The 23,498-nt window shown below is 34.9% G+C and overlaps 1 protein-coding gene across 2 annotated transcripts; it reads left to right on the top strand.

Moving 5' to 3' along the window:
* The first annotated feature begins 67 nt into the window (after positions 1 to 67).
* On the top strand, positions 68 to 23,498 carry LOC125052638 (heterogeneous nuclear ribonucleoprotein U-like protein 1). 2 transcript variants are annotated; one of them, XM_047653588.1, is made up of 28 exons: positions 69 to 358; positions 1,590 to 1,720; positions 2,116 to 2,270; positions 2,691 to 2,734; positions 3,116 to 3,630; positions 3,776 to 3,913; positions 5,481 to 5,591; positions 7,049 to 7,139; positions 7,801 to 7,937; positions 8,491 to 8,599; positions 8,744 to 8,856; positions 10,396 to 10,553; positions 10,749 to 10,905; positions 10,990 to 11,139; positions 12,454 to 12,544; positions 12,617 to 12,692; positions 13,725 to 13,845; positions 15,506 to 15,628; positions 16,120 to 16,248; positions 16,558 to 16,726; positions 16,908 to 17,153; positions 17,305 to 17,449; positions 17,709 to 18,007; positions 18,386 to 18,501; positions 18,729 to 18,849; positions 20,494 to 20,684; positions 22,411 to 22,503; positions 22,825 to 23,498. In XM_047653588.1, the coding sequence occupies exons 1-28, from the start codon at positions 229 to 231 to the stop codon at positions 22,891 to 22,893; spliced, it is 4,128 nt and encodes a 1,375-aa protein (XP_047509544.1). In that variant the 5' UTR covers positions 69 to 228; the 3' UTR covers positions 22,894 to 23,498. The 2 variants fall into 2 exon arrangements, with proteins under 2 accessions (XP_047509545.1, XP_047509544.1); XM_047653589.1 differs by lacking the exon at positions 5,481 to 5,591 and having other exon boundaries at positions 68 to 358.

A 23,498-nucleotide genomic window follows, 5' to 3' on the forward strand; every position in this document is an offset into this window, starting at 1 on the left:
ACATAGTTGGTCTGTACTCTGTAATCTGTTAGACCTTCAATTTGGGTTATGAAACGCCGCCGGTCGCCATTTTGGCAGCCATATTGTATTGTAATAAACTTGGCGCTATCGTACGCTGTTTTCGTTCCTAATAATTTTCCAAGTAATGTCTGATTTCTTGTACATTTGTTTGTTTTAATGTGATCTATTGTATTTGAAGTCAGTGATTTAGATATTAAATAAGTTACAATGGATCCCGCTAAAATGAAAGTGGTTGATCTGAGATCGGAGCTTGGCGCACTTGGTTTGGATACCAAAGGCAACAAGCCGGCTTTGGTTGAAAGGTTAAAGAAGGCCCTAGAAGCAAAAACTGGAAAAAGTAAGCATTTATAGGTTTTACTCTATCTCTTAAAGTGTATGTTTTAACTTGAAGAAACTGATGCGAATGTTCTACTGCACGTGTAAATTGACGCTTCTTCCATATTATATTTGGTTAGGTATCTTCGTTGTATTTAACAATTTTAACATGGTGCCTGGCAATAACAACATACGTGTTAAATTTATCATTCAGTGCAAAATTTATAAATATAACTTGGACAAATAGTTTGTATTTAGGTTTTAATGTTTTGGAAATTATAAATTGTTGCTATCTTAAGTTCCAAGTACAAACTTGACTAAAATAATTTTATAAATTAGATTTTATATTAAATTTAATTCAACATTTAAATAAATTAACTTATATAAGTAAGGTTCAGTGTTTATTTTACTAATATATGTATAGTGTAATAGAAGATAATCTACATTTTTCTTATAGTAGACAACTACCTTTATTTTTAAAATTCTTTAACATATGGTAAGATTTAGAACTCACTGAATAGATCATGTACTATAAATCGAATGATTGGCTCAAGACTGCTTGATTCGCCGCTTTAGCACTAAAATGTTATTAAAGAAACTTTAGCTAAAGTAACATAAATGTATAAAGTATCATTCTCAATATATCTCAACATTAATTATTATTTGAATATAATAATGTAAGTTACAATAAGAATTTACTAATTTGTTACTTACATTTTATGAAAACCATAGAGATGCCTTTACTCTACATATCATTGGAGTAAAAATATTTATATATTCATAGATACACATACAACAGGCAACTAAATTGACAAACTTTTTAAGACAACGTGAAACTAAGGTGCTGAGCCATTATAATTAAATCTATTTAAGTTACAAAATTGATTATTTATTGGAATTTCTAGACAATTTATAGAATAAAGTATATTGGTGTTGCTTAGTTTTACAAAATAGTAAAACTGTTATCAGTAACATAACCATGTTTATTAAAGTTTGAGTTTCTAATAACTGATAAGAAATGCTTGAAATGGTTTTGTCACAGGTAACTGTAGTTTACGTGTACAAGTTATTCTTTTAAAAGAATTTAAATATCAATTTCGTTGTTTGGTTTTTATGAAAGTAATATGTAAGTGTTCATGTTGTATTTTTTAAGATTTTTTATTCATGATTAATTAAACAAAAAGCATAAAAAATTAATTGTGTAATTAAAGCTATATATTTGAATCTGGAGACTGACTTTAAGGTTTTTTTAGATATTCCAGATACATCTATTCTAGACACATCTACAGAGGATTCGGATGAGGTGGCTACACCTCGAAAACCAGGATTAAGGACTACTAGACGTAGTTCTTCATCAAGGCTTACAGGCAGCACTCCTGCAAAGGTATAAAATACTTTTTTTTTAAAGATTTATAGACTATCTTTAACTAGCTGTTCCTTGTATTAAACTACTAGACAATTTTGTGATGGAGTTATTTTAATACTGTGATATCTTTAAATAAATAATGTTTTTTTTAAATTCTTGATCCGCTGTTGGTAATATCATTGATTTGACTATCTTCAACATAAAATACTTTTTTTTAAATAAGAATAACATGTTCCACCAATCAAAGAATCAAACAATCTCTATAGCTTCAAAACAGAACAAGGATAGATTTACTGTGTCCATACATTTGTTGGTATCATGTAGAATTGATAATCATAAACAGATTTCATTCATAAGGAAATTGTAGAACAAAATAAAGTATTTGTATAAAGAAAATACAATAAATTGCTTAGGTTGCAAGACAAGAGCCACCTGAAGTTATACCAGAAAAAGAAGAGAAAGAGGCATCCCCTCCACCTAAGGAAAGTCCTCCGCAGGCAAAACCAATTGCTAAATCTCCTGAACCTGAGAAACAACCTGAACCAGAGACTATGGAACAGGATGACAAGTAAGCCATATGAGTGTTTATTAATATATTATCTTATATTAATATAAAAAATCAGTAGGGTGGTGAATAAAATTACTTAAGATTCTAATTATTGAGGTTCAAGCTAAGATTTAGATATAAGTATGACCTGACTCTAATTAGTCAAAATTTAATGAGGTAACGTGGGATTGCCAGGAAAAGCACCTCATTTTCTAACTAACTTGTATAAATAAGAATGTCTCAAATATAATCAAATGTTTTTATGTTCACTAAATTTTAACTTAAGTCACACCATAGCCATTGTTTAGCTGTGCAGTTGTCAATACATACAAATTCCTCGCTGTACAACTTGTTTACACCACAAACGAGCATTTCAGTATTAATAGTATAAATAGTACACTGTACTAAGAAATTTAATCTAACATGAGTTTGTATTTGTAGCAGTCAATCATCGACTCCATCAAAGGAAGAAGATTCTGAACCAGGTAAATTTCTTAATGGTGTCACTATCTTAAAGTGTCTACACACGGCCCTAAAATCAAAGGCAATATCAGAGAAGTGGTGGGAAGCACCCTCGATCTCTCACGAAATAGTCTCAATGTGTGTAGGCAAATCATACCCTTATTTTATTATCAACCCTACTGCTACTGCCGATTCAAACTACGAGACGATTTCATACCCACTACTATTGTCCCGATATCCCCGCTGAATTTAGGGCCGTGTGGAGACGCTTTTACATTGCTTCTAATGGTAGCTTCCATTGAATCTATGGTTATTTAAATCTTTACAAAATGCTGAAGTACTTTAATGAACAACTTTAAGTGAGACTGTAATGCTATCAATATTTATTCTTAATCTTCTTTCAGCTGAATCTATGGACGTTGATCAGAAACAGGAACCTAAAATTGATGATCATAAAGGTGATGGTGAAGAAGATGAAAGTGTTAAAAAGGAGCAAGCAGAAAACGAGGACAGAAAAGATACGGACAAAAGAGATGCGGACAGAAAAGATGAGGACAGTAAAGATAAGGATGTAAGAGATGATGACAGAGAAGATAAGGGTAGAAGAGATTATGACAGAGAAGAGAAGGGTAGAAGAGATGATGACAGAGAAGTTAAGAGTAGAAGAGATGATGACAGAGGAGAGAAGGGTAGAAGAGTTGATGACAGAGAAGTTAAAGGCAGAAGAGATGACGACAGAGAAGTTAAGGGTAGAAGAGATGGTGACAGAGAAGTTAAGGGTAGAAGAGTTGATGACAGAGGAGATAAGGATAGAAGAGATGATGACAGAGGAGATAGGGATAGAAGAGATGATGACAGAGGAGATAGAGATAGAGATGAAGACAGAGAAGATTCTGATAGAAGAGATTCGGATAGAGAGGTAAATTCATAGTTATCATTCTAATGTTCCAGTAAAAGTCACAATTATAATTTACAACTTCCAGTTTACTGTTTTTTTTAGAGTTCGAAGCTAAGACCTCGAAATAGAGGACCTCTGTAAACCTATAATTATATTGTAATTTTAGAGACGAGAAATGGAGATAACTGAAGAAGAAGAATGGGACTTGCTCAATGAGAAGCTGATCGTCAAGGAGAAAGAACGGATTGAGCGAGAGAAGAAACAGCAAGAGGAAGATGCGAAGAGATTTGAGGAGCTGAGTGAGGTAAGATATTTATCTCTCTCTGTCTCTTTCTGTTGAGTGTTTTTATGCTCTGATGTGTAGAGACAGACACAGCTTATAAAGCAGAGGTTAATACTGTAAGCTAGTTAATGTCGCCACTTTACGAATAGAATACTTTTTAAAGGCATATTACACTAATGTAATTGTATTTACATTTAATCTACATTTAATTGTATTTTTGAAGTTATACTTCTTTAGGCGCGTTATGAAAAATTGATGAGAGTGAAATTTTACGATGCGCGCGCACCGTGACACAAAATTGACAGAATGAAGTTAGTGGCGCATGTTGGCACGCACGCCGCCTCTGTTTGTTCACTGTGTATTTATATTTATAATATTTATCCACATGCTTTGAGTTTCTACATTTAAAACACGTGTTTTCATTATACAAGTGCGAATTTTATATCTGAATTATAATCAGAAGTGATTTAAATTGAATATTTAAATCAATACTAATTAATCTTAGAAAATAGTAATAAATATAATATTAATAAATATTTATTTATTTAATTTTTCAAATGTAAACTGAACTTTATTGACTATAATGACTCCTTTTCTAGTCTTTGATTATTTAATTGTAATTAATTATTTGCATGCAATCAAAAACTATTTTTAATAATGCCAAAGAAGTATAACTTCTTACGCGCGTATATAAGTACACGCACCCTTTTTTTTAATATATCTAAACTAGTTCTAGCAAACAACAGATATTAAAAATAATTATAAAAACATTCTGTATGCTTATAAACTGATTTTTTGTGATTAAGCCACATAGACCGTTAGTCTGGATTTCATTATTTATTACATGTTATTACTTTTACTTTGAGCAGTGTTCGCCTAGTGGCTTCAGCGTGCGACCCTCATCACTGAGGTCGTAGGCTCGATACCCGGCTGTGCATCAATGGATTTTCTTTCTATGTGCGCATTTAACATTAGCTTGAACGGTGAAGGAAAATATCGTGAGGAAACCGGCTTGCCTTAGATCCAAAAAGTCGATGACGTGTGTCAGGCAGAGAAGGCTGATCACCTACTTGCCTATTAGATTATCAAATGATCATGACTGATACAGAAATCTAAGGCCCAGACCTAAAAATGTTGTAGCGCCATTGATTGATTTATTTTTTATAACTTTTACACATGTCAAAAGTGGAATTAAAAAAATATAATATAGCAGACTCGGCCAAGCTTTGCTGTGGCTAAAGTTTTTGTTATATTACATAGTAGTAAACTATTCAAGGTAGGAGATCACCAGTCATGGGGACCACCAAGGTTTTTCGGTGATTATGCCATAAAATTTTAGCTTGTGTGAAATGTTGGTACATTTAACACAGCGCCTTCTATTAGAATTGTGACTGTCAAATAATAAACAAATAATTTGCAATAAAATAATATTACGGGTATAAATGAAGATGTGAGCTATCCTATCTTTTAAGTTAGTTCAAACTGCACACGGTATGCAAATTTGATTGAAATCGGTTAAGTAGTTTAGGAGTCCATACCGGACAAACAACGTGACACGTAATTTATATATATTAAGATTTGTTTTTAGGATCCGATTAAGCTTCAGCGTTTGAAACGAAAATTTGAAAGAAAAGCACGTTGGAGCAACTACTATAGAACGATTGAAGCTACCAATGAAATATTGACCCCACCTGTTGAGGTAATTCATTATTTGTATAAGTTACTAAACTGTTGTTTATGTTATAATATGATTTGACCAAAGAAATAAACATGCTGAATTTATGATATTCTATGGAGAGTATCTTAAATCATTTGTCACTGTTTTATGATTAAACTAGCGACCCGCCCCGGCTTTGCACGGATGCAATGCTGTTACTAAATTCAAAGTGCTATAGTGTATAGGGAGAACCGCGGCCTCCGACGCGATACGTCCCGCAATTTTTAAATTGTAATATCTTTGAAAATATTCATTTAAACCATAATTGCTGTAAAGGGCCACATAGGTCTATATTAAATGAACAATATATTTAATATTTAATTGGATAAGGATTAATGCTGTATTGGTTAAAATTCGCTTCGAAAATTAGCCATTATTTATCGTAAAAAGTAAATGACAAAAAATGTTATCGTGGGATATCCATAAGAGGTAGACATATACTATCGCGGAGTTTTCTGTAGACCTTTTCAATGTGTACAATACTTAGTACATTATTTTGATTAATATCGTAGGGTTCGCAATGTAAGCGGAAAAAAAATAATTATTTACGACATCACATAAGAAACCTCAAAAATAACAGTATTTCTCCATCCATATTTAATGGATGTTATTATACATATAAACCTTCCTCTTCAATCACTCTATCTATTAAAAAAACGCATAGAAATCCGTTGCGTAGTTTTAAAGATTTAAGCATACATAGGGACAGAAAGCGACTTTGTTTTACACTATGTAGTGATAAATCAGTTTTTGTTCCTGAAGTGACGGGTCGCCTAGAATAGATAGCTTTATACTCATGATAAATAAATAATCTATTCTCTTAAATAATCTAACTCCGAGCTGGGTCTGTAAATACAGTTCTCACTTTGAAAAAAAATTACCTTTAGTTTTGTAATATATAAATCAAGGTATTTTTTTCTCTTTGTGCTTTGTTTTGTTTGAGCAGTGTTGGCCTAGTGGCTTCAGCGTGCGACTCTCATAAGTGAGGTCGTAGGTTCGATCCCCGGCTGTGCACTAATGGTAATTTTTCCTATGTGCGCATTTAACATTTGCTCGAACGGTGAAGGAAAACTTCGTGACGAAACCGACATGTCTTAGACCCAAAAAGTCGACGGTGTGTGTCAGGCACTGGAGGCTGATCACCTACTTGCCTATTAGATTTAAAAATGATCATGAAACAGATTCAGATATCTGAGGCCAAGACCTAAAGAGGTTGTAGCGCTACTGATTAATTTTTTGTTTTTTTTGTTTGCCGAACAAATTCAACCTTACATATTATTTTTTTATGTATGAGTGTGCCAAGCATTCGTGAGCTTTTGTAAATAATATGTAATATTGTTTTTTTTATTAAGATCCTAATTATTGCCGATAAATAGGATCAGATTAGATTGCTTAAAAATAAACAGTTAAAGTTAAAAGTTTCTTGTTTTGTATTCCAGCCTGTTCCCATGCTGCAAAAGAAGGAAGTGGAGGAGCCTGAAAAACCCGTTGAACCCGAACTTAACGATAATAAAGTTACTCTATCTTGGTGTAAGTTGAAATTTTTAAATATTATTTTATAATTAGTTTTAAATTATCAAGTCAAAAATCGTTAATCGAGGTCCCAAAATAAATGTATTTCGACATATAAATTTTTAAAATTGGATATGTAACTTTTAACGCACTTTTCGAGCCTATTGCCACTGTTGATGTATATTGAAATATGTAATTTCAGAATGACAAAACATAAATATTCACCATGCCTCCTGCTGATAGAGGACAAATCTTTGTTTTTAATTTATTTTATTATTATTTATCACTTAAGATGTCATGTGGAACATGGTGTAATGGTTGCAGCTCCTTACAAACGTTGTGTAAAAAAAAAACATGGCGATTAAAAAGAGTGGCGGTGAGTTTATAGCCAGTTCTTCTCTTCCGTTCTACGCCCTTGATTTGAGAACTGGCAGTAAATGTTAAATTAGAAGCATTTAATGTATTTTTTTTGACGTTCATAAGTGTACATTGTGTTAGCTACATGAAAAAATGTATTTTGTTTTGTTTTCAATTTCTAACATAAACAAAAAGAACGAAATCAAAACCTTCCTAAAATTACTTTACTCCCGTCAAATCTAGGAACGTCCGCACAACACGACGACTCGAAGCAATGTGTCGCGCGTCCTACCCTCCTTTTATAATGTTTGTTGTTGCACAGATGACAGCGACCTTAACCAATACATGGATCTGCCTGAGCTGAACTCGGTGGTGGCGTTGAGCGAAGGCGCGTTCGCCTACGCATGGGCAGGCGTCCGCGCCACGCACGGAGTACAGGATCAACGTGTTTGCTTCGAGGTAAATATGGCATAGGAAAGCTTAGATTTCATTTCCGAAGTTATTCTGGCTTAATTAGTTGATTTAAAAAAATAACTGTTGCAGAAATGTTTTTTCCCCTTATGTATTTAATGGTTTGTTAAATTTGACGAATATTTTAATGATCCTAATCCTTGAGATTTATTTGCTCCAGTTCAAACAATTTGTATGAATCAAAACTTAGCGATTAAAAAGAGTGGCGGAGAGTTTCTTGGCAGTTCATCTTGCACGCTCTACACCCTTGACTTGCAAACTGGTAGTAAATGTAAATTTACAATTAATTTGACATCTTTTCTGTTGACGTTCATAAGTGTACCTATATGAATAAAGTTATTTTGAGTTTGAGTCTGTCTATGTCTATATGTAGGTTATTGACAATTATAGTGTTAATAAAATGATTGAAAAAAAATTGTATTACAATTTTGATTTGCTTTAATAAAAATTCATTTCTCACACGAAATCTTTGGAGTATGATTGCTGTGTTTTGATGTTCTCAGTATTTGAAACTTTTGTTTAGTTAATATAACTTTCCTAGGTACGCGTTGGTTCAGTGGTGACTACCAACGAGGTGGCAGACAAGGAGACAATGCCTATCAACGGGTTGAGAATCGGTTGGTCAACTGACGACTCTAATTTACATCTCGGTTAGTATATAAACTGTAATAAAAATATTCATCTGTAGTAATAATTAGGTATACAAATTTTTAATTCTATGAACTCAATATTTCGTTAAGCAAAACTATATATTGTACTTTATATTGGGTATAGAACGCGTCTTAATGTTCTAGGTGATGGCGAATTCAGTTATGGCTACGAAAGTACCGGTCGCTTCTTTAACGCTGGCGAATTTAAAGAGTACGGGAAAACGTTCACCGAAAAGGACGTCATCGGGGCCTATGTCGTGAGTTATTCTTTGTAATGATTATTTTTGCAAAAGACAACATTTGTATCGTATCTGATTAGAAGAAGATGATCTCGATATGACTTAGTTTCAGATAAATGTTTGGACAAACATACATACAAAATATTGTACTTGGAAACCTTAATTCAAATATGCATTAAAAATACATTACATAGCTGTTATTTTGATCTTGTATTACAGCTTTTGATATTTCAGTTATACGCTTGTAGGTTATATTTCGTTTAGTTTGTTGGTTAGATTATGTTAATTTACTGTATAGAATTATGCGTTTAAAAAAAAATCGAAATGAATGTGCCACCTAAAAATCCCCCACCTTGTTTTATCCTAAATTTGGGGGGAAAACAACCAAGTTGGCATCACTGACTCAATGATCGATCCTACGCACTACTGACATGTTTACTCATTGACAATTGACATGTAAGATGTGTGTGGTGTTGCCATTCTAAAAAAGTAAATGACATCATGTTCCATATTAAATTATTTCCGAAACATACAATTTTGCATAATGTTAATGTACAAGTTATGTTAATAACGGTTATTTTTATATGGACGAAAGTAAGAAAAATTTAATAATATGAAAAACTAATTTTAATATATATTCAGCCTGTATTTTATTTTTAAGTGTTACCTATAATAAGTAGCACTCTTTAAAGTGCAGGTAAATAAATAATTTGTATTTACTCTCACTTATTTTGTAATTATTGAGATCGCAAGCAAATTGACATAATTTTTGACTGAAAGATCGCTTTTATACGTATAGTTTTTGTCTTATGACTGAAATTTACTTTTCTCGACTAAAGTCGAAGTTTGTGAGTTTAATATACTAATGAAATAAATTTCATTTCATTAGTATATTAAACTCACAAAGCCGTAATCACGCTTTCATTGAAAGTTCTAAAGATATTTATAATTAAATATTTTAAGAAACAAGTAATTTAAGGACTTGAGTTTATTTTATTTCATGTATTTCACAGGTATTTATGATCTTTGAATTCAAATCCTGTTTTTCCCAAAGTCTATGGAACTCCAGTACACTGTTAATTAAAATCCGACAAAAATAAAAAGTCAAGTAAAGGATATGATGGTAAAGTAAATTTTAGGCCATTATTTTTGTTAGGCTTATAGTCAAAGTTTTTGGTAAGTCGTCGATTTCGTGGACTTGAGATTAAGCTAAACTAGCACTCAGAGACAGTGACTTAACACGAAAGTTAAGTTTGAGCAAAGTCTAAGCGCGCTCTATAGATCTTGCCCTAAGACACAGTGATCACATTTGGGGCTAAGTTTCCGAATCTAATCTTTGGTTACTAAATTGAAATTAAACGCCCGATTAGGTAATGTTGGATTTGAGGAAGTAGCAGATATCTATGGTAAATAATTGATAAATTAAATTGTATTTAATTTTTTATTGCATTACGTAACCATAAACGTCTTAGTGCGGTTGATACGGTCTATATAATGTTAAAGCAGGACTGGTTTATTTTAAAAAAAAGTAAGTTTGTGTGTTTCTTTGTATTTTAGGATCTTCAATCAAACCCGTGTAAGATATTCTACACTTTGAACGGCGTAGAGCTCGGCAATGCGTTTGAGTTCGATAAAGAGAAGTTGGGCGGTAGAGCGCTTTTCCCGCACGTACTCACTAAGAACATGTGCTATAAAGTCAACATGGGATATGAAAGGTGCGTAATGATTTTTGTGATTTCCAAAAATTAATAACTAAGCCCAGTTTTATGACTTATTTTTTCATTTTTTATTTAATATTTTATGCTTGCAAAGGAAAGTTATATTATAAAAACTTGTGGTGTACAAGTATTTTATGTATTATTAAAACTTCTTAAACAAAGAGACATCTAAATTAAATTTTTTTTTTTCAGATATAACCTTCTAACTCGTACTAAAATAGTGCGCAAACGCATCGAGATACCGATCGCTGAGGTGTTAGAAGAAAGGAGAAAAAAGGAGGAAGAAATCAAAAAGAAGAAGGAAGAACAAATTAAAAAGAGACAGGAAAGGCAAAGGAAAAGGCGAGAGGTATGTTTTATCTTGAATTTTATTCATTGAACGATTTTTAATTAATGTATTTGTATACAAATATAATATAATCAATTAAATCAGGATAGAGAGAAAACGGAACGCGAAAAAAAAGAGAAAGAGGCGTCAGAAAAGAAAAATGAAGAAGCGAAACCTGATGTAGCTATGGAAACAGATGCGGATGGAAAAGAGATGGAGGAAGACAAGAAAGAAGAGACCAAGGATGAATCTATGGTAAGTTTAAATTGTATTTTATTTTTTTCCTGGATTAAAATGCATTTTATCATCAATATTGTCGTATTGTATATGTATTGAGGTTGATTTTAACTTTGTATTTTACGATGCGGGCGGGGATTGAAATACTTTTACAGTACTTTACACCACATAATGGTAACTTTTAGATACAAAGAGTCACTGGGTGGTCACGAAACGTTTTACTATTGGGTACAGAATAACGTTACCGCGTGTTACATGGGGGGGGAAGGGGTTATAACCTGCGTGACGTAATGATTGAACGCTTCCTAAGATATAGGAATATAATGTGAGGAATTATCACTATATTTGTGTGACGTATAATGATTAGATATATTTGATATCCAGTTCGTGACCGTCAATTAGTTGAGACATATGACTCCCAAGTATTGAGGAGGTGCTTACAAATATTTTGTAAAAAAAAACTTGAAGATTTAAAGGAGTTTATTGTCAGTTCTTCTCGTCCGTTTTACCTTGATTTGAGAACTGACTATCATGAGTGTACATAAGTATTAAATTATATTGTATTTTGATATGATTTTGTTATGTCCAAACTATAATCTGTTTTACTCGGTACCCTGTCTCTGTGTAAATTAGTTGTGTATTTTTTGTGCTCAACGCAACGAGACAGGCAAATTAATATTTTGTATTTACTCTCGTGCGTTATATAACGTTTGAGATCGCAAGCAGAATAACATTTGCATACACTCACCATTAATTAATGGTTTCGCACCACAATGTTGTTATTGTGTACCACCAGGTTTTATCTCGTGAACCTTATGAGGTTGAAAAAGCGAAACAAAAACCAGTGGCGCTACAACCATTTTAGGTCTGGGCCTCAGATTTCTGTATCTGTATCATGATCATTTGTCAATCTAATAGATCGAGTTTTTTCGATGACAAGCCGGTTTCCTCACGATACTTTCCTTTGCCGTTCGAGCGAATGTTAAATGTGTACATAGAAAGTACATCGACCTCAGGGATGAGAGGCGCACGTTGAAGCCACTAGGCCAACACTGCTCTTTTTTTAATTAAAAAGGGAAGATGGGATAAAATATTATTGTCTCTGGGTGTCTAAATCTAAAATGTCGACCGAATTCGTACGTTGAGAACCGGCTGATTTTAAGATTTTTGATAACCCGGCAAGTTACAAATTTTAAGAAAAATTACAAGTATTTAAATAGATATATTTATTTATTTTATTTTTGACTGAGCTAAAATATTAGTCGAAACGTTGTTTTTCGTAAGATAAAATCTATATTATAAAATTTACTAAAATTCTTTTATTCTTAACAGGAGAATGGTGAGAGACCAGAAGAAGTCCCAGTAGAAGTGAAAACAGAGCCCAAAGATGACGCTAAAGACTGGGAGAGTAAAGAAGAATCAGGTAAGTTTTTGTCCCTTAATAACGCTTAGTAAATTTAGTAATGATCTAATAAAAACATCATTTTTATTTCAGGTGAGGCCGAAGAGATTTCAGAAGAGCAAGCGTTGGCTGGTGCCACTTTGGACAAGAGAGTCAAGTTTGTCTTTAGGTAGGCAAAATAACTATTTTCGTTTATTCTTCGCAATTTTACTTATTTTTTTCTTGTTATGATGGTTTTTCATCTAATTCAATCAATTGTTTTTATTTTTTAAGTTACGTATTTTTATGATTTTCCTTTTTATGCGGATTTAGTCTAAGTAATATTAAGTAAGTAAGTATTGTAAGGAACAATTTAAGAGATAAGAATAAGGGATATGGCCGCAAACGGGCAGTAGGCTCACCTGATGTTAAGTGATACTGCCGCCCATGGACACTCACACTGCCAGAAAGAAGCAGCAGAAGTGCGTTGCCAGCCTTTCAAGAATTGGTACTGTCTTTCTTTAGGGTCCTTCAGGACCCTAAGTCGAATTGGTTAGGAAATACGTCGGTGGGCAGCTGGTTCCAGATAGTGGTGGTGCGCGGCAAAAACTGCCTTAGAAAACGCTCAGTTGTGGAACGACGGACGTCAAGGTGATACGGGTGGTATTTTGTATTTTGCCTTGACGTCCGATAGTGAAACTCAGCTGCAGGTATTAGAACAACTCTGAACACTCTCCATGGTAAATGCGGTAGAAGATGCAGAGAGATCCCACGTCTCTACGCAACGCTGCACGGAAAGTGACTGGTCGTCACTGACCGCGAAACTGAACGTTATTCGATATGTCAACATCAGCTATGACATATGTCAACATCAATTATGACATATGTCAACATCAACTATGACATAATATGTCAACATCAATTGTGACATAATATGTCAACATCAACTATGACATATGTCAACATCAATTATGACATATGTCAACATCAATTATGACATATGTCAACATCAATTATGACATATGTCAACATCAACTACGACATATGTCAACATCAAATGTGACATATGTCAACATCAACTATGACATATGTCAACAGCTAATCTTTAAGGAGAATGTCTTCAAAGAGGAAAGTAGCGACAAAGGGAGTAGGGAGTTGTACTCCTTACTGTGCTGTGTATATTTTTTTGTGTGCAACAGTGTAATGAAAAATGTATTGACAGACACACAGTGGAAGAGGAATTAGACGGCGCAGAAGCCTGCCTCGTCCCTGGCTACGTGCTCCTCGCCCAGGCAGAACTCGTGGAGGGACCCAGACGACCCGACTCCATCGCGGAATGCGAGGTAACTATCACACGGAAACAGATTCCACACTTTACATGACTACACCGTTTTTGACTCTGGAATCAGGAATTTGATTCTTACAACGAAGTGTTGTTGATTCTTCTCTTAGAAAAAAACAAGTGAAAGATACATTTTGAAACGTATGAAAAAACCTTTGTTGATATTCAATTATGTTGAATGTCGTATTAATGTTGGATGTGAAATGTGCACATGTTAGTAGCAATCATTTTAGTAAATTGTAAATGTCCAATCATTTTCAATTTTCAAGGCTACATTATTAAAACATACAAGAAATTATTAGTTCTAGTTCTCTGTTCTCAAACACATCTCCGCTAACTATAGATCTTAAGTTAGTTAAATTCTTCATTTAACATCTCATACATTGTATCCTGCTATACACACAATATGGCCTGTGAAGGAAGATATATAAAGACACAGAAATGTGTCCAAATAAAATTGCAAAAAATTTCATGAGAAAACTCAGCTTCCGCATTTCTTAGCATTTTGTAGTTGTATTGAGTAAGTGAAACTGCCAACACTCTTAGAGTGTCATTTTATACAGGTGATAAAAAGGATTGTATACAGGATGTATTAAAACCGCAAGATATAATCGACATTCTACAGGATTTTTCACCTAACGGTGAGGGAAGTACGAGGGATCAGAAAGAATCGGATTTTTTCATATAAATATATGTTTAAACAATAATATGTATATAAACCTCCTACTAGGCCGGCTAGCTGCCCTCTGTACTCGTTGACGGGCGGACGACGTTACTTCGCGCCGTAAAAGGTACGATTTTGAAAAGAAATACAAATCTATGGATTTTTTCCCAAATGCCATTGAAGCGCCTATGTGTTTGCAGGATTGGGTTATTGCGATATATAATTGTGTTTTTCAATGAGTACACGAGTCAATAGGGGGTTTCGACTGAAATCAGGCTGAATCAAACTAATTTTGGAGATTTATAAGTTGAAGTACATCTTTGACAAGCGACGATATCTGCGATCTGAAATGTATTGCCGAAGTCGCGGGAACTAGCTAGTTGTTTGCAGACATTTGCTTACAAAATTTATTAGAAAACAATAATGCTTGTCAAACTTTTTTTTTCGCATTTAAAGACGCGGGCAATTGCCAGTTATTTACCAGATGTAATACATTTAAATGATATCGCTATGTCTATGATGTTACTTTTCATTGATGTATCTACAACGCAATACTTAATTTTTATTCGTAATAAGTTTACTTATACACAAGATTGTATTTAGGTCTGGGAGCTACATGTGTCGAGATGTCCTAATTTGGTTGCTTTCGGTGGAAATGTTTTTATTGTCACGATAGAGAAAGACTAGAAAAAACTTAAGGATTAGTTAAAGATACTGAAAATATTGACTAGGTCAGTTTGGGATATACACTAGTACAAGAAGTGTCAAAATGGTTAAAAAATCTCTTATATTTGAACATAATTTTCAGAAATTTTGAGTTCGAGACTCAAATGAAGATGCATGAATCTAGAAGAAGATTTTACTATTAACTGGAAGAGAAGTTTCTTGATGTAATAAATACAAAGACGAGCCTGAGCCTACCCACTTTATACACAACTAAACAAATTTTTATTACAAAATATATTAATATTCATTATTAACGAGAACAATATAACAGGTTATCCTAATGGTGGGCATGCCCGGCTCCGGCAAGACCTACTGGGCCAGGAAACACTGCGAAGAGAACCCTGACAAGAGATACAACATCCTCTCCACCGGAACTCTCTTCGATAAGATGAAGGTATGTCCGTTTACAGCTAAAACACTACACATTTTATCAAAGAAAAACCTTTGCTTTTAATCGGTTATTTTTGGGTTGAATGTTTTTTTTTTAATTTACTTCTTATTTTGTATGACGAATGTATGGTATCGAATGTGCAGTTCCGGTATTCAAATATTTTAGAGTATAAGTTTATAGAGTCTACCACACGCAACACAAACTAATATACCTCTCTTTCAGCATCAGGTTAGATGAACAAAGTTGAGCCACGAAATCTATACTAATGTACGTCTATGTTTTCAACAGGGTGCAATATCTGCATATAAAAACAAAATTGTTATTTAAAACTTATAAATGATACCAGAACCAGTTTGAAGAGGTAGGACTCGTGTCGAGCCAACACGGAACACCTGGTATCGTTATATTTTATCAATGCCTTAGCGCGTAAGAGCTAGCACTTAAGTAGGCTCCCGAGTTGCGTATCAGGGATTGTAAGGATGTGTCGTACTCAGGTGGACTGTAAGCCCTTCCGCACGAGCTACGAAGGTCGCTGGGACGCCATGGTGTCCAAGTGCGCCAAGTGCGTCCTTAAGTTGTTGGAGATGGCGAAGGGCCGTCGCCGAAACTTTATCTTGGATCAGGTGAGGACCGCTCCCGTACTTGACGCGCTTTCTTTTTGGGCAACACTATCAGGACAATTGAGATCGTTCTCCGGTTTATTTTATTATTTATATTTTAAGATGGCTGGCGATTTACATCGAAATTTATGTGATTTATATAACGTGTTACTAATGTTTTCTATTTAGCGCCGTCTCTTCGTGTAAAGGTATGTTTAGTAGATAAGTAAACGGGCGGAAAGCGGATCTCTATTGAGCTTGTTATAGGCTGCCCGGTGAACATGTGTATAATGGTGAAATGTTTGTTCCACATTACGGCGGTATATTTGTTAGACGAACGTATACCCGTCGGCCCAACGTCGCAAGTTGAGGGAATTCGAGGGTTATAGAAGAGTCGCGGTGGTCATCGTCCCCGAAGCCTCTGTCCTCGCGGAGAGACAGGCCTCCAGAGAAACCACGGACGGCAAGGAGGTGCCCGATCCTGCCGTCATCGACATGAAAGGTTCGGACGAACGAACGATTATTATGACCGAGCGCTTCCAGACTTTGCCGTTCGGCACGAAATTGTTGCACTTTTTCATTTAAATTCCCCTAATTAACGCTGTCAATTCACGAAATTTTCGCGCTGAACGGTCTCCTGCAACCCAAACGCGTCGGAAGTTATATTTTTGTCGTCTTTCCAGCGAACTTCACGTTGCCCGAGAAGGGCACGTTCGTAGACGACGTCATATATGCGGAGCTGGACGAAGAGGGGGCCAAGAAGGTGATAGAAGAGTACCTCAAGGAGGCGAAGGCGGCCGGCGTCGTCAAGGAGAGAGAAAAGAGAGAGAGGTCTGCCGCCCGAGAGACGCAGTCGGCGAGACCGCGTTCAAACGACAGAAGAAGAGACAGGGGGGACGACAAGAGACGGGACGGTGGACGAGAAAGAAGTAACTATAATGAATATTTTTTTGCAATTGTGTACTGCTTTGTGTCTTTTAGCAATTCTTATTTAATGTCAAAACCACAAAATAAAGCCTTTTGTAAAGATTATGTAAGAGATTTAGCAGAAAACTTACTTACTAAAATTTATAATTGTAGCAGACCGTTGGAGTAGTGGTGGCAGCCGTTGGGGACCAGGCGCAGGAATGGGAGGAGGACCCCCGGGAGGCATGGGCGGCAGAGGCGGTGGACGCTGGGGTCCTCCCGGAGGAGGCCCACGCGACAGAAATTGGCCCCAACCACGGTATTACACTTTTTTATTTCAATTTCTAAATTAATAGAGCTGTTCCTGTATTCTATATTCAGTGTTGCTTCTAATGAGTATCACATGTTGAAGAGCAGGTATATCAATTATTTGTATTTACTCTCTTTTATTTTGTGATAATCGAGATCGCAAGCAAATGTACATTCTTTTTTAAGAACTTATTGAATTGGATTGTACTTACAGTGAATGAACATCTTAAATACATTCGTCGTTTGATTACATACTGTTTTAATTTCAGAAACGACTTCGGTCGCGAGCGTGATTTCCGCGGTCGAGGCCCGGGCGGCCCACCGGGGCCGATGGGCGGAATGGGCCATATGGGTCCAGGTGGTCCCCGCCAGGACCGTGGGCCCCGGGGTCCCATGGACAGAGGCTTTGGGCGAGATCGCTCACAGAACAACAGACCGCCCCCGAACCAACAGGACAAGAGACCTGGCCCCGGAGGTCCTGGTGGTCCCGGTGGTCCTGGAGGTCCCGGCGGTCCAGGCGGTCCCGGCGCACTCGTCGGACCCACTGGTCCTCCTGGCCCCGGACCTGGTATGTAATAATATATACTATCACGAAATTCAACAATCGTGTACTTACAAATACAGGCAAACTTCTTGAGCATTAAACAAGGGAGTGGAATAAAGTTTGCGCAGCGTGGGACACAAACGTCAACTGATTTATTAATCACGCTATCAGTGATACCTAAAAATCGCTCCTGCGCAGGCAAGGACATTCGTTCAAGATGTTTGCCGGTATCTATACTGATACCTTATTTTTGATACGTCTATAACTTTGACCACTTTCTTTAATTTTGTATAATAAATTAAAGAAAGTTTAACATATTCAGATGACATACAAAATTTAAAAAATTCTCTTCTTTAATATTACAATAACAATAGTTTTAAGATTCAACATATTTTGTTTCAGTGGGCGCATCTAACAGCGGCCCATCAGGGTCCTGGCAGCGCGGTTCGGCCCCGAACCAGCGAGGGACCAACAGACCTGCGCAGAGTAGGCCCAATCCCAACAACCAGAATCAGAAGGTCTACCTTTTACTATTTCACTGTTTGTTGTATTGGATATACCTCGTGAGCTTTCGTCTCTTTCTGTCAAATTGTTTGTACAGTTTAACGAAAAGAGATAGATGTGTACTTCAGTTAAAACGGCGCAAATATAATAAATTATTTCATTGATGAATAAGAGGGATAGAAGATATGTAAATTTTCTTTAAATACGCATTTGTATTGATTTTTTATAATAATATTTCTAGGACTCTGGCAACAATCAAATGGCGAATCAGAATCAGTCACAGAACCAGCAAGCGTGGAATCAGTGGAGCGGTGCTTGGGGTGGCTGGGGGGGAGGCAATAATTGGGGCAATCAGAACCAAGGTAATGCTGATGGGCAATACTACTTTTTCTATGTAGCCGACTCATTAAACACTTTTTGAAGTGATAACTTATGGAAGGGTAGTCCTTCGTTACGTAACGCGTTACGGCGCCAGTCTAGCTTCCTGTTCTCTCACGCATACAGCACAGACTCTCTCCCTCTCTCTACTAAGTGTTTAGTATGCGTTAGACAATTACTATTGACATTGAGTATGTAATCTGAAAGTATTATAAAAAACAGTGATTATAAAAAAGATGATGAATGAATCAGAGGATAATCTTCGGAACATTCCAGAATTAAATAGTTCAACTTCGATTAGTTTGAGTTATCACTTATGTCGGGCTTCCAGAGACGCTCGCATTTGTCTATTATTTAGGAGGAAATTTTTTAACATTTATTTTAACTCCAATAAAGTAAAGGAATGTATGGATGAATGTGTCAAACAAATGTCCTAATTATATCAACTTGAGTTAAAGGAAAATACTTTCTATTTCAAACATGTCGATTTTGTTTATATTTTTTAAGAACCCCGCAGTTAAAAGTAGAGATTTAGGCATTATCCAACAGAAAAGATGACTATACTCTGATTTTTAATTCCGGAGAATTCTGACATTTCATAAATGTTGCTACTAAAAAAGTTTCCCACCGAAAAAGGGACAAATTTTGACCCATTTTAAGGCAAAATAAAATGCTACGTATTTTATTTTGTTTATGATTTACCTACAAAAGGTCAATTTTAATATTTAGTCACTCAAGTGACCTAATAAAAAATAACAAATATTTCAATATCACGAACAATGTATCGAATTAACTTTAATAACTTTATTTTATTCTTTAGCTGGCATCACTGCCTACTAATTCCAGGTTTAGTAAACCTTTTAAAAAAAATGTTATCTTTTCTTGTATGTTTTTCACTGTTTGTGATGACAAGGGACGTAATTATTATTCGCCGTAAAACTACTTTTAATGTACATACATTCACTAACAAACATACAGTCACATCGATATATCTGCGAACCTGGCTTAATGACGTCATACAAACTGGAGAGATAGCAAAAAAATTGAAGATGTAAAAATAAAAAATATTTTATTTGTGTACTTATTTTTATTGATACTCGTACCTACTTGAAATTTACAAATACTTATTATTTACATTATTTAAAATTCAAATTATTTACAAATAATACAAAGTAAAAGTAGAGAGGAAGAGAAAGTGGCGAAACTATTCTAGAAAAGCCTCGACACCAGACATGGTAGCGCTGTCGTTTTCGTCATCTTCTATATTATCACTCAAAATGTTGTCTTCGGTTTCGCTGTCACTGTCTTCTCCTCCTAATGAAATAAATTGAAAATAAATTATTAAACGGCGATTGCGTTGGCAACGGTACTGGATAGGCGAAAACGGGGCGGGGTGCGGGGAAGCGCCAGGGGAAGCGCATTCCAGCGAGGTTCGCAGATATTTCCGACGGCTTGTAATGTTTGTATAGAGTCATATGTTGACTCGTATTGAAATCGAAAAATGTGCCCGGCCAAAAAGGTTTGTAATCTCTGAAATGTCATAAAATGATGGCTGTCAGAATTAAAAATGTAAAAATCTGAGTCTATAAATAAACATAGATAAGACGTTTAAAGATAAACCCTCGCAGGTTGGGGCAATTGGGGTAACTGGGGCTGGGGCAACAACCAGCCGAACAACGCCGGCGGGCAGCAGGGCAACGCGGGCAAGGGCGGCGGCCAGAACAACGCGCAGGGTCAGAACTCGCAGTGGGGCGGCTACACGGCCCAGCAGTGGTACCAGTGGCAGCAGTGGCAACAGCAACAGCAGGGCTGGCCGGGGGTAACTAATTTTTTAGTTAACAATATGTTTAACCAACTTCAAAGAAAACCAATGGAGGAGGTTATTGATGCGACGTGAAATTATTTTCTATACTTTTCTGAGTATATGCAGTATAGTTGATTGCTAAATTTGCAAAGGAAGTGTTTAGATCAATTAATTATAAAAATCCGCACCATCAGCCATGTTAAAGTAACTTATTAATATCGATAATGTCGTATAATAAGAACATTCACATAATATTATGATAATAAGTTGATTTATTTATAATAATTTTTATCAGATTTATAGTCTAAATACTGGCCCAAGCTATTAAGGCTTTAAAACAGGAGTTACTTAAAATATTGCTTATATTATCATAACAAAATTAAGTACGTGCATACTTAAAGCTAACACAGACTTCATTATGAAAATAGACATTTAAATATGTAAGTAATCAAAGTTAGTAATAAGTTTAGTGGTAAAAAGAATAAAAAATAATTTTATAAGCCAAGGACACAACCAAACTGAGAGGAGGAACAATTACAACATATAGATCTAGTTAACACGTTGGTTTTTTTTTAAACGGTTTTATTTAGCTCACCCCGTTTGTTTTATTCTTGGGTCAAATTTAGTAATTCAAATTTCACCCTCTTCCTGTCAACCGATTAATCTGAAATTTTGTATACACTTTGGATTTTGGTGACAATACAATAAACTAAATAAATAAAATAAAAATAACTAAATATTATAAAATATATATTATAGATATATATATATATAACATTATATTAAAAAACTGTATCTATTTTATTAATTAAATATATATTATAGAATTGATTTATTTATATAAACTAACGGGCAAGGAACCTTGCAATAATGAAGCACTAAATGAATTAAACAGAATGCGAAATAAAAACTAAAAACTAGAAAATAAAAATAGGTAAAAAAACTTTTTAAGTTAAACGGTTTTATGTTAAACATACATTGCAATGTTTAAGATAAATGTACTAAAAACCAAAAAATAATAAAATAGATACAGTCGTGGGAATTATAAACATATGCATAGACTAGACTAAAATAAAACCGTAGGGCACGTCAATTGTCTACAATCGTTGATTAAAATGTTTGTTTTGTAATGTTACACTATAATTAGGCAGTTGTTCAACCGACAACGATGGACGTGTGATAAGTAGGGCTAGAATGTGGAAACAAGCTAGCAAACTCGATTATAAGCGAGTTTTAGGGTTTCATAGTGGTGAGCGAGTAGTACTTTTATCATATGTTTTGTCAATTAAAGACAAACTACGAGCAGTGAAACGATTCCTCGCCAGCCAGCAGTGTGAATGTCCAACGATAAACTAGTTGAAACATCTCTTTTATTTACATGGAGTGTATAACTATTGGAATTTCCATGAGCAAGAAAATAGTAAGTAATTTCCTGACCGTCTGCGGGCCAACTGCCTATTTTAACGACGAATTAAACGATTCTTCTATCTCACATTAAGTCGATAATTTGTAGACAATTGACGTGCCCCACGGTTTTATTTTAGTCTAGTCTATGCATATGTTTATAATTCCCACGACTGTATCTATTTTATTATTTTTTGGTTTTTAGTACATTTATCTTAAACATTGCAATGTATGTTTAACATAAAACCGTTTAACTTAAAAAGTTTTTTTACCTATTTTTATTTAAATTTAAATTTTGAATGTCCTTATTATATGATCTTGATTTATTTCCTTGCAGCAATACAACACTGGTGGTCAGACAGGCTCAGGTGGCAACCAGCAAGGTGCAACGGCGGCTGATCAGGCGCAGGCGTGGGCACAGTATTACCAGGTAAAAATTATATTCATGTGTAAAAATTACGAGTTTTTTTTTAAATCTGTAAAACATAATTATAATATAAATAACTGTTTTCAAGTGGCCAATCGTCAACCTCACCAAGGTTACGTGATACTTCAAAAACTACTAAACCTATTTTGATGATTTTTATTGAAAAGTTGCAATATACCGATGACTACTCTAAATCAGTCTCTCTCTTATCTCATTCTGGGAGATTTCTGGACAAACAAACATACAAAATTTAGAAAGACTACCTTCAACAATTAAAGACAAACTCCCTAGTCTAATTCTATATCTAATTGATTTTTTTTTCAGAGTTATGGCGCGGGTAACGCAGCGGGCAACAACACATCCGCGACGGGGGCGATTGACAATAAAAAGTAGATTTATTTAAATGAAACGTTTACGTACCAAAAACGGGCAGACGACGCATGATTGAATCAATTTTAAAGAGATTTCTCAGTTTTATGCACTGCACATAGAATTAAATATTGTCTGGCTGTCATTTAGAATTTCTCACGTGTTTTGAGCATTTTTGTTATTCACAAATATTTGTTTTAAATAAAAATTCTACGTTTAAGTTATCCATAGGCACTTGTTTATGGATAATTGAATTTTTTTGTTGTGTAAATATTTTTGTCTCCAAACTTAAATACTGCTTATTTCTTCTGGCTATATTTACATTTTGTTTGCATAGGTCCCAAAATCGCGATTATAGAGATAAGATAGACAATGATTTCTCTACTGAAATTGTCTATGAAAATCAAAAAGGTCGAAAGTGCCTTTGACGAATTGTTCTGTAACAAATTGACTCCATTTTATTTCGCATTGAATTTGATTGTTTAATGACTTCACTTTTCATTAATAAGTTATCTATTAAGCGGAAAACTAGTTTTAACATTTAGCCTGCGTGGGTTCTCTGTAATTTCACATTTCTTGTACGCCATGCCAATTCTGCATGTCTGCTACGGATATTGAAAAAAAAAATG

The sequence above is a fragment of the Pieris napi genome, chromosome 9, assembly GCF_905475465.1.
Source record: "Pieris napi chromosome 9, ilPieNapi1.2, whole genome shotgun sequence".
Taxonomy (NCBI): Eukaryota; Metazoa; Arthropoda; class Insecta; order Lepidoptera; family Pieridae; genus Pieris; species Pieris napi.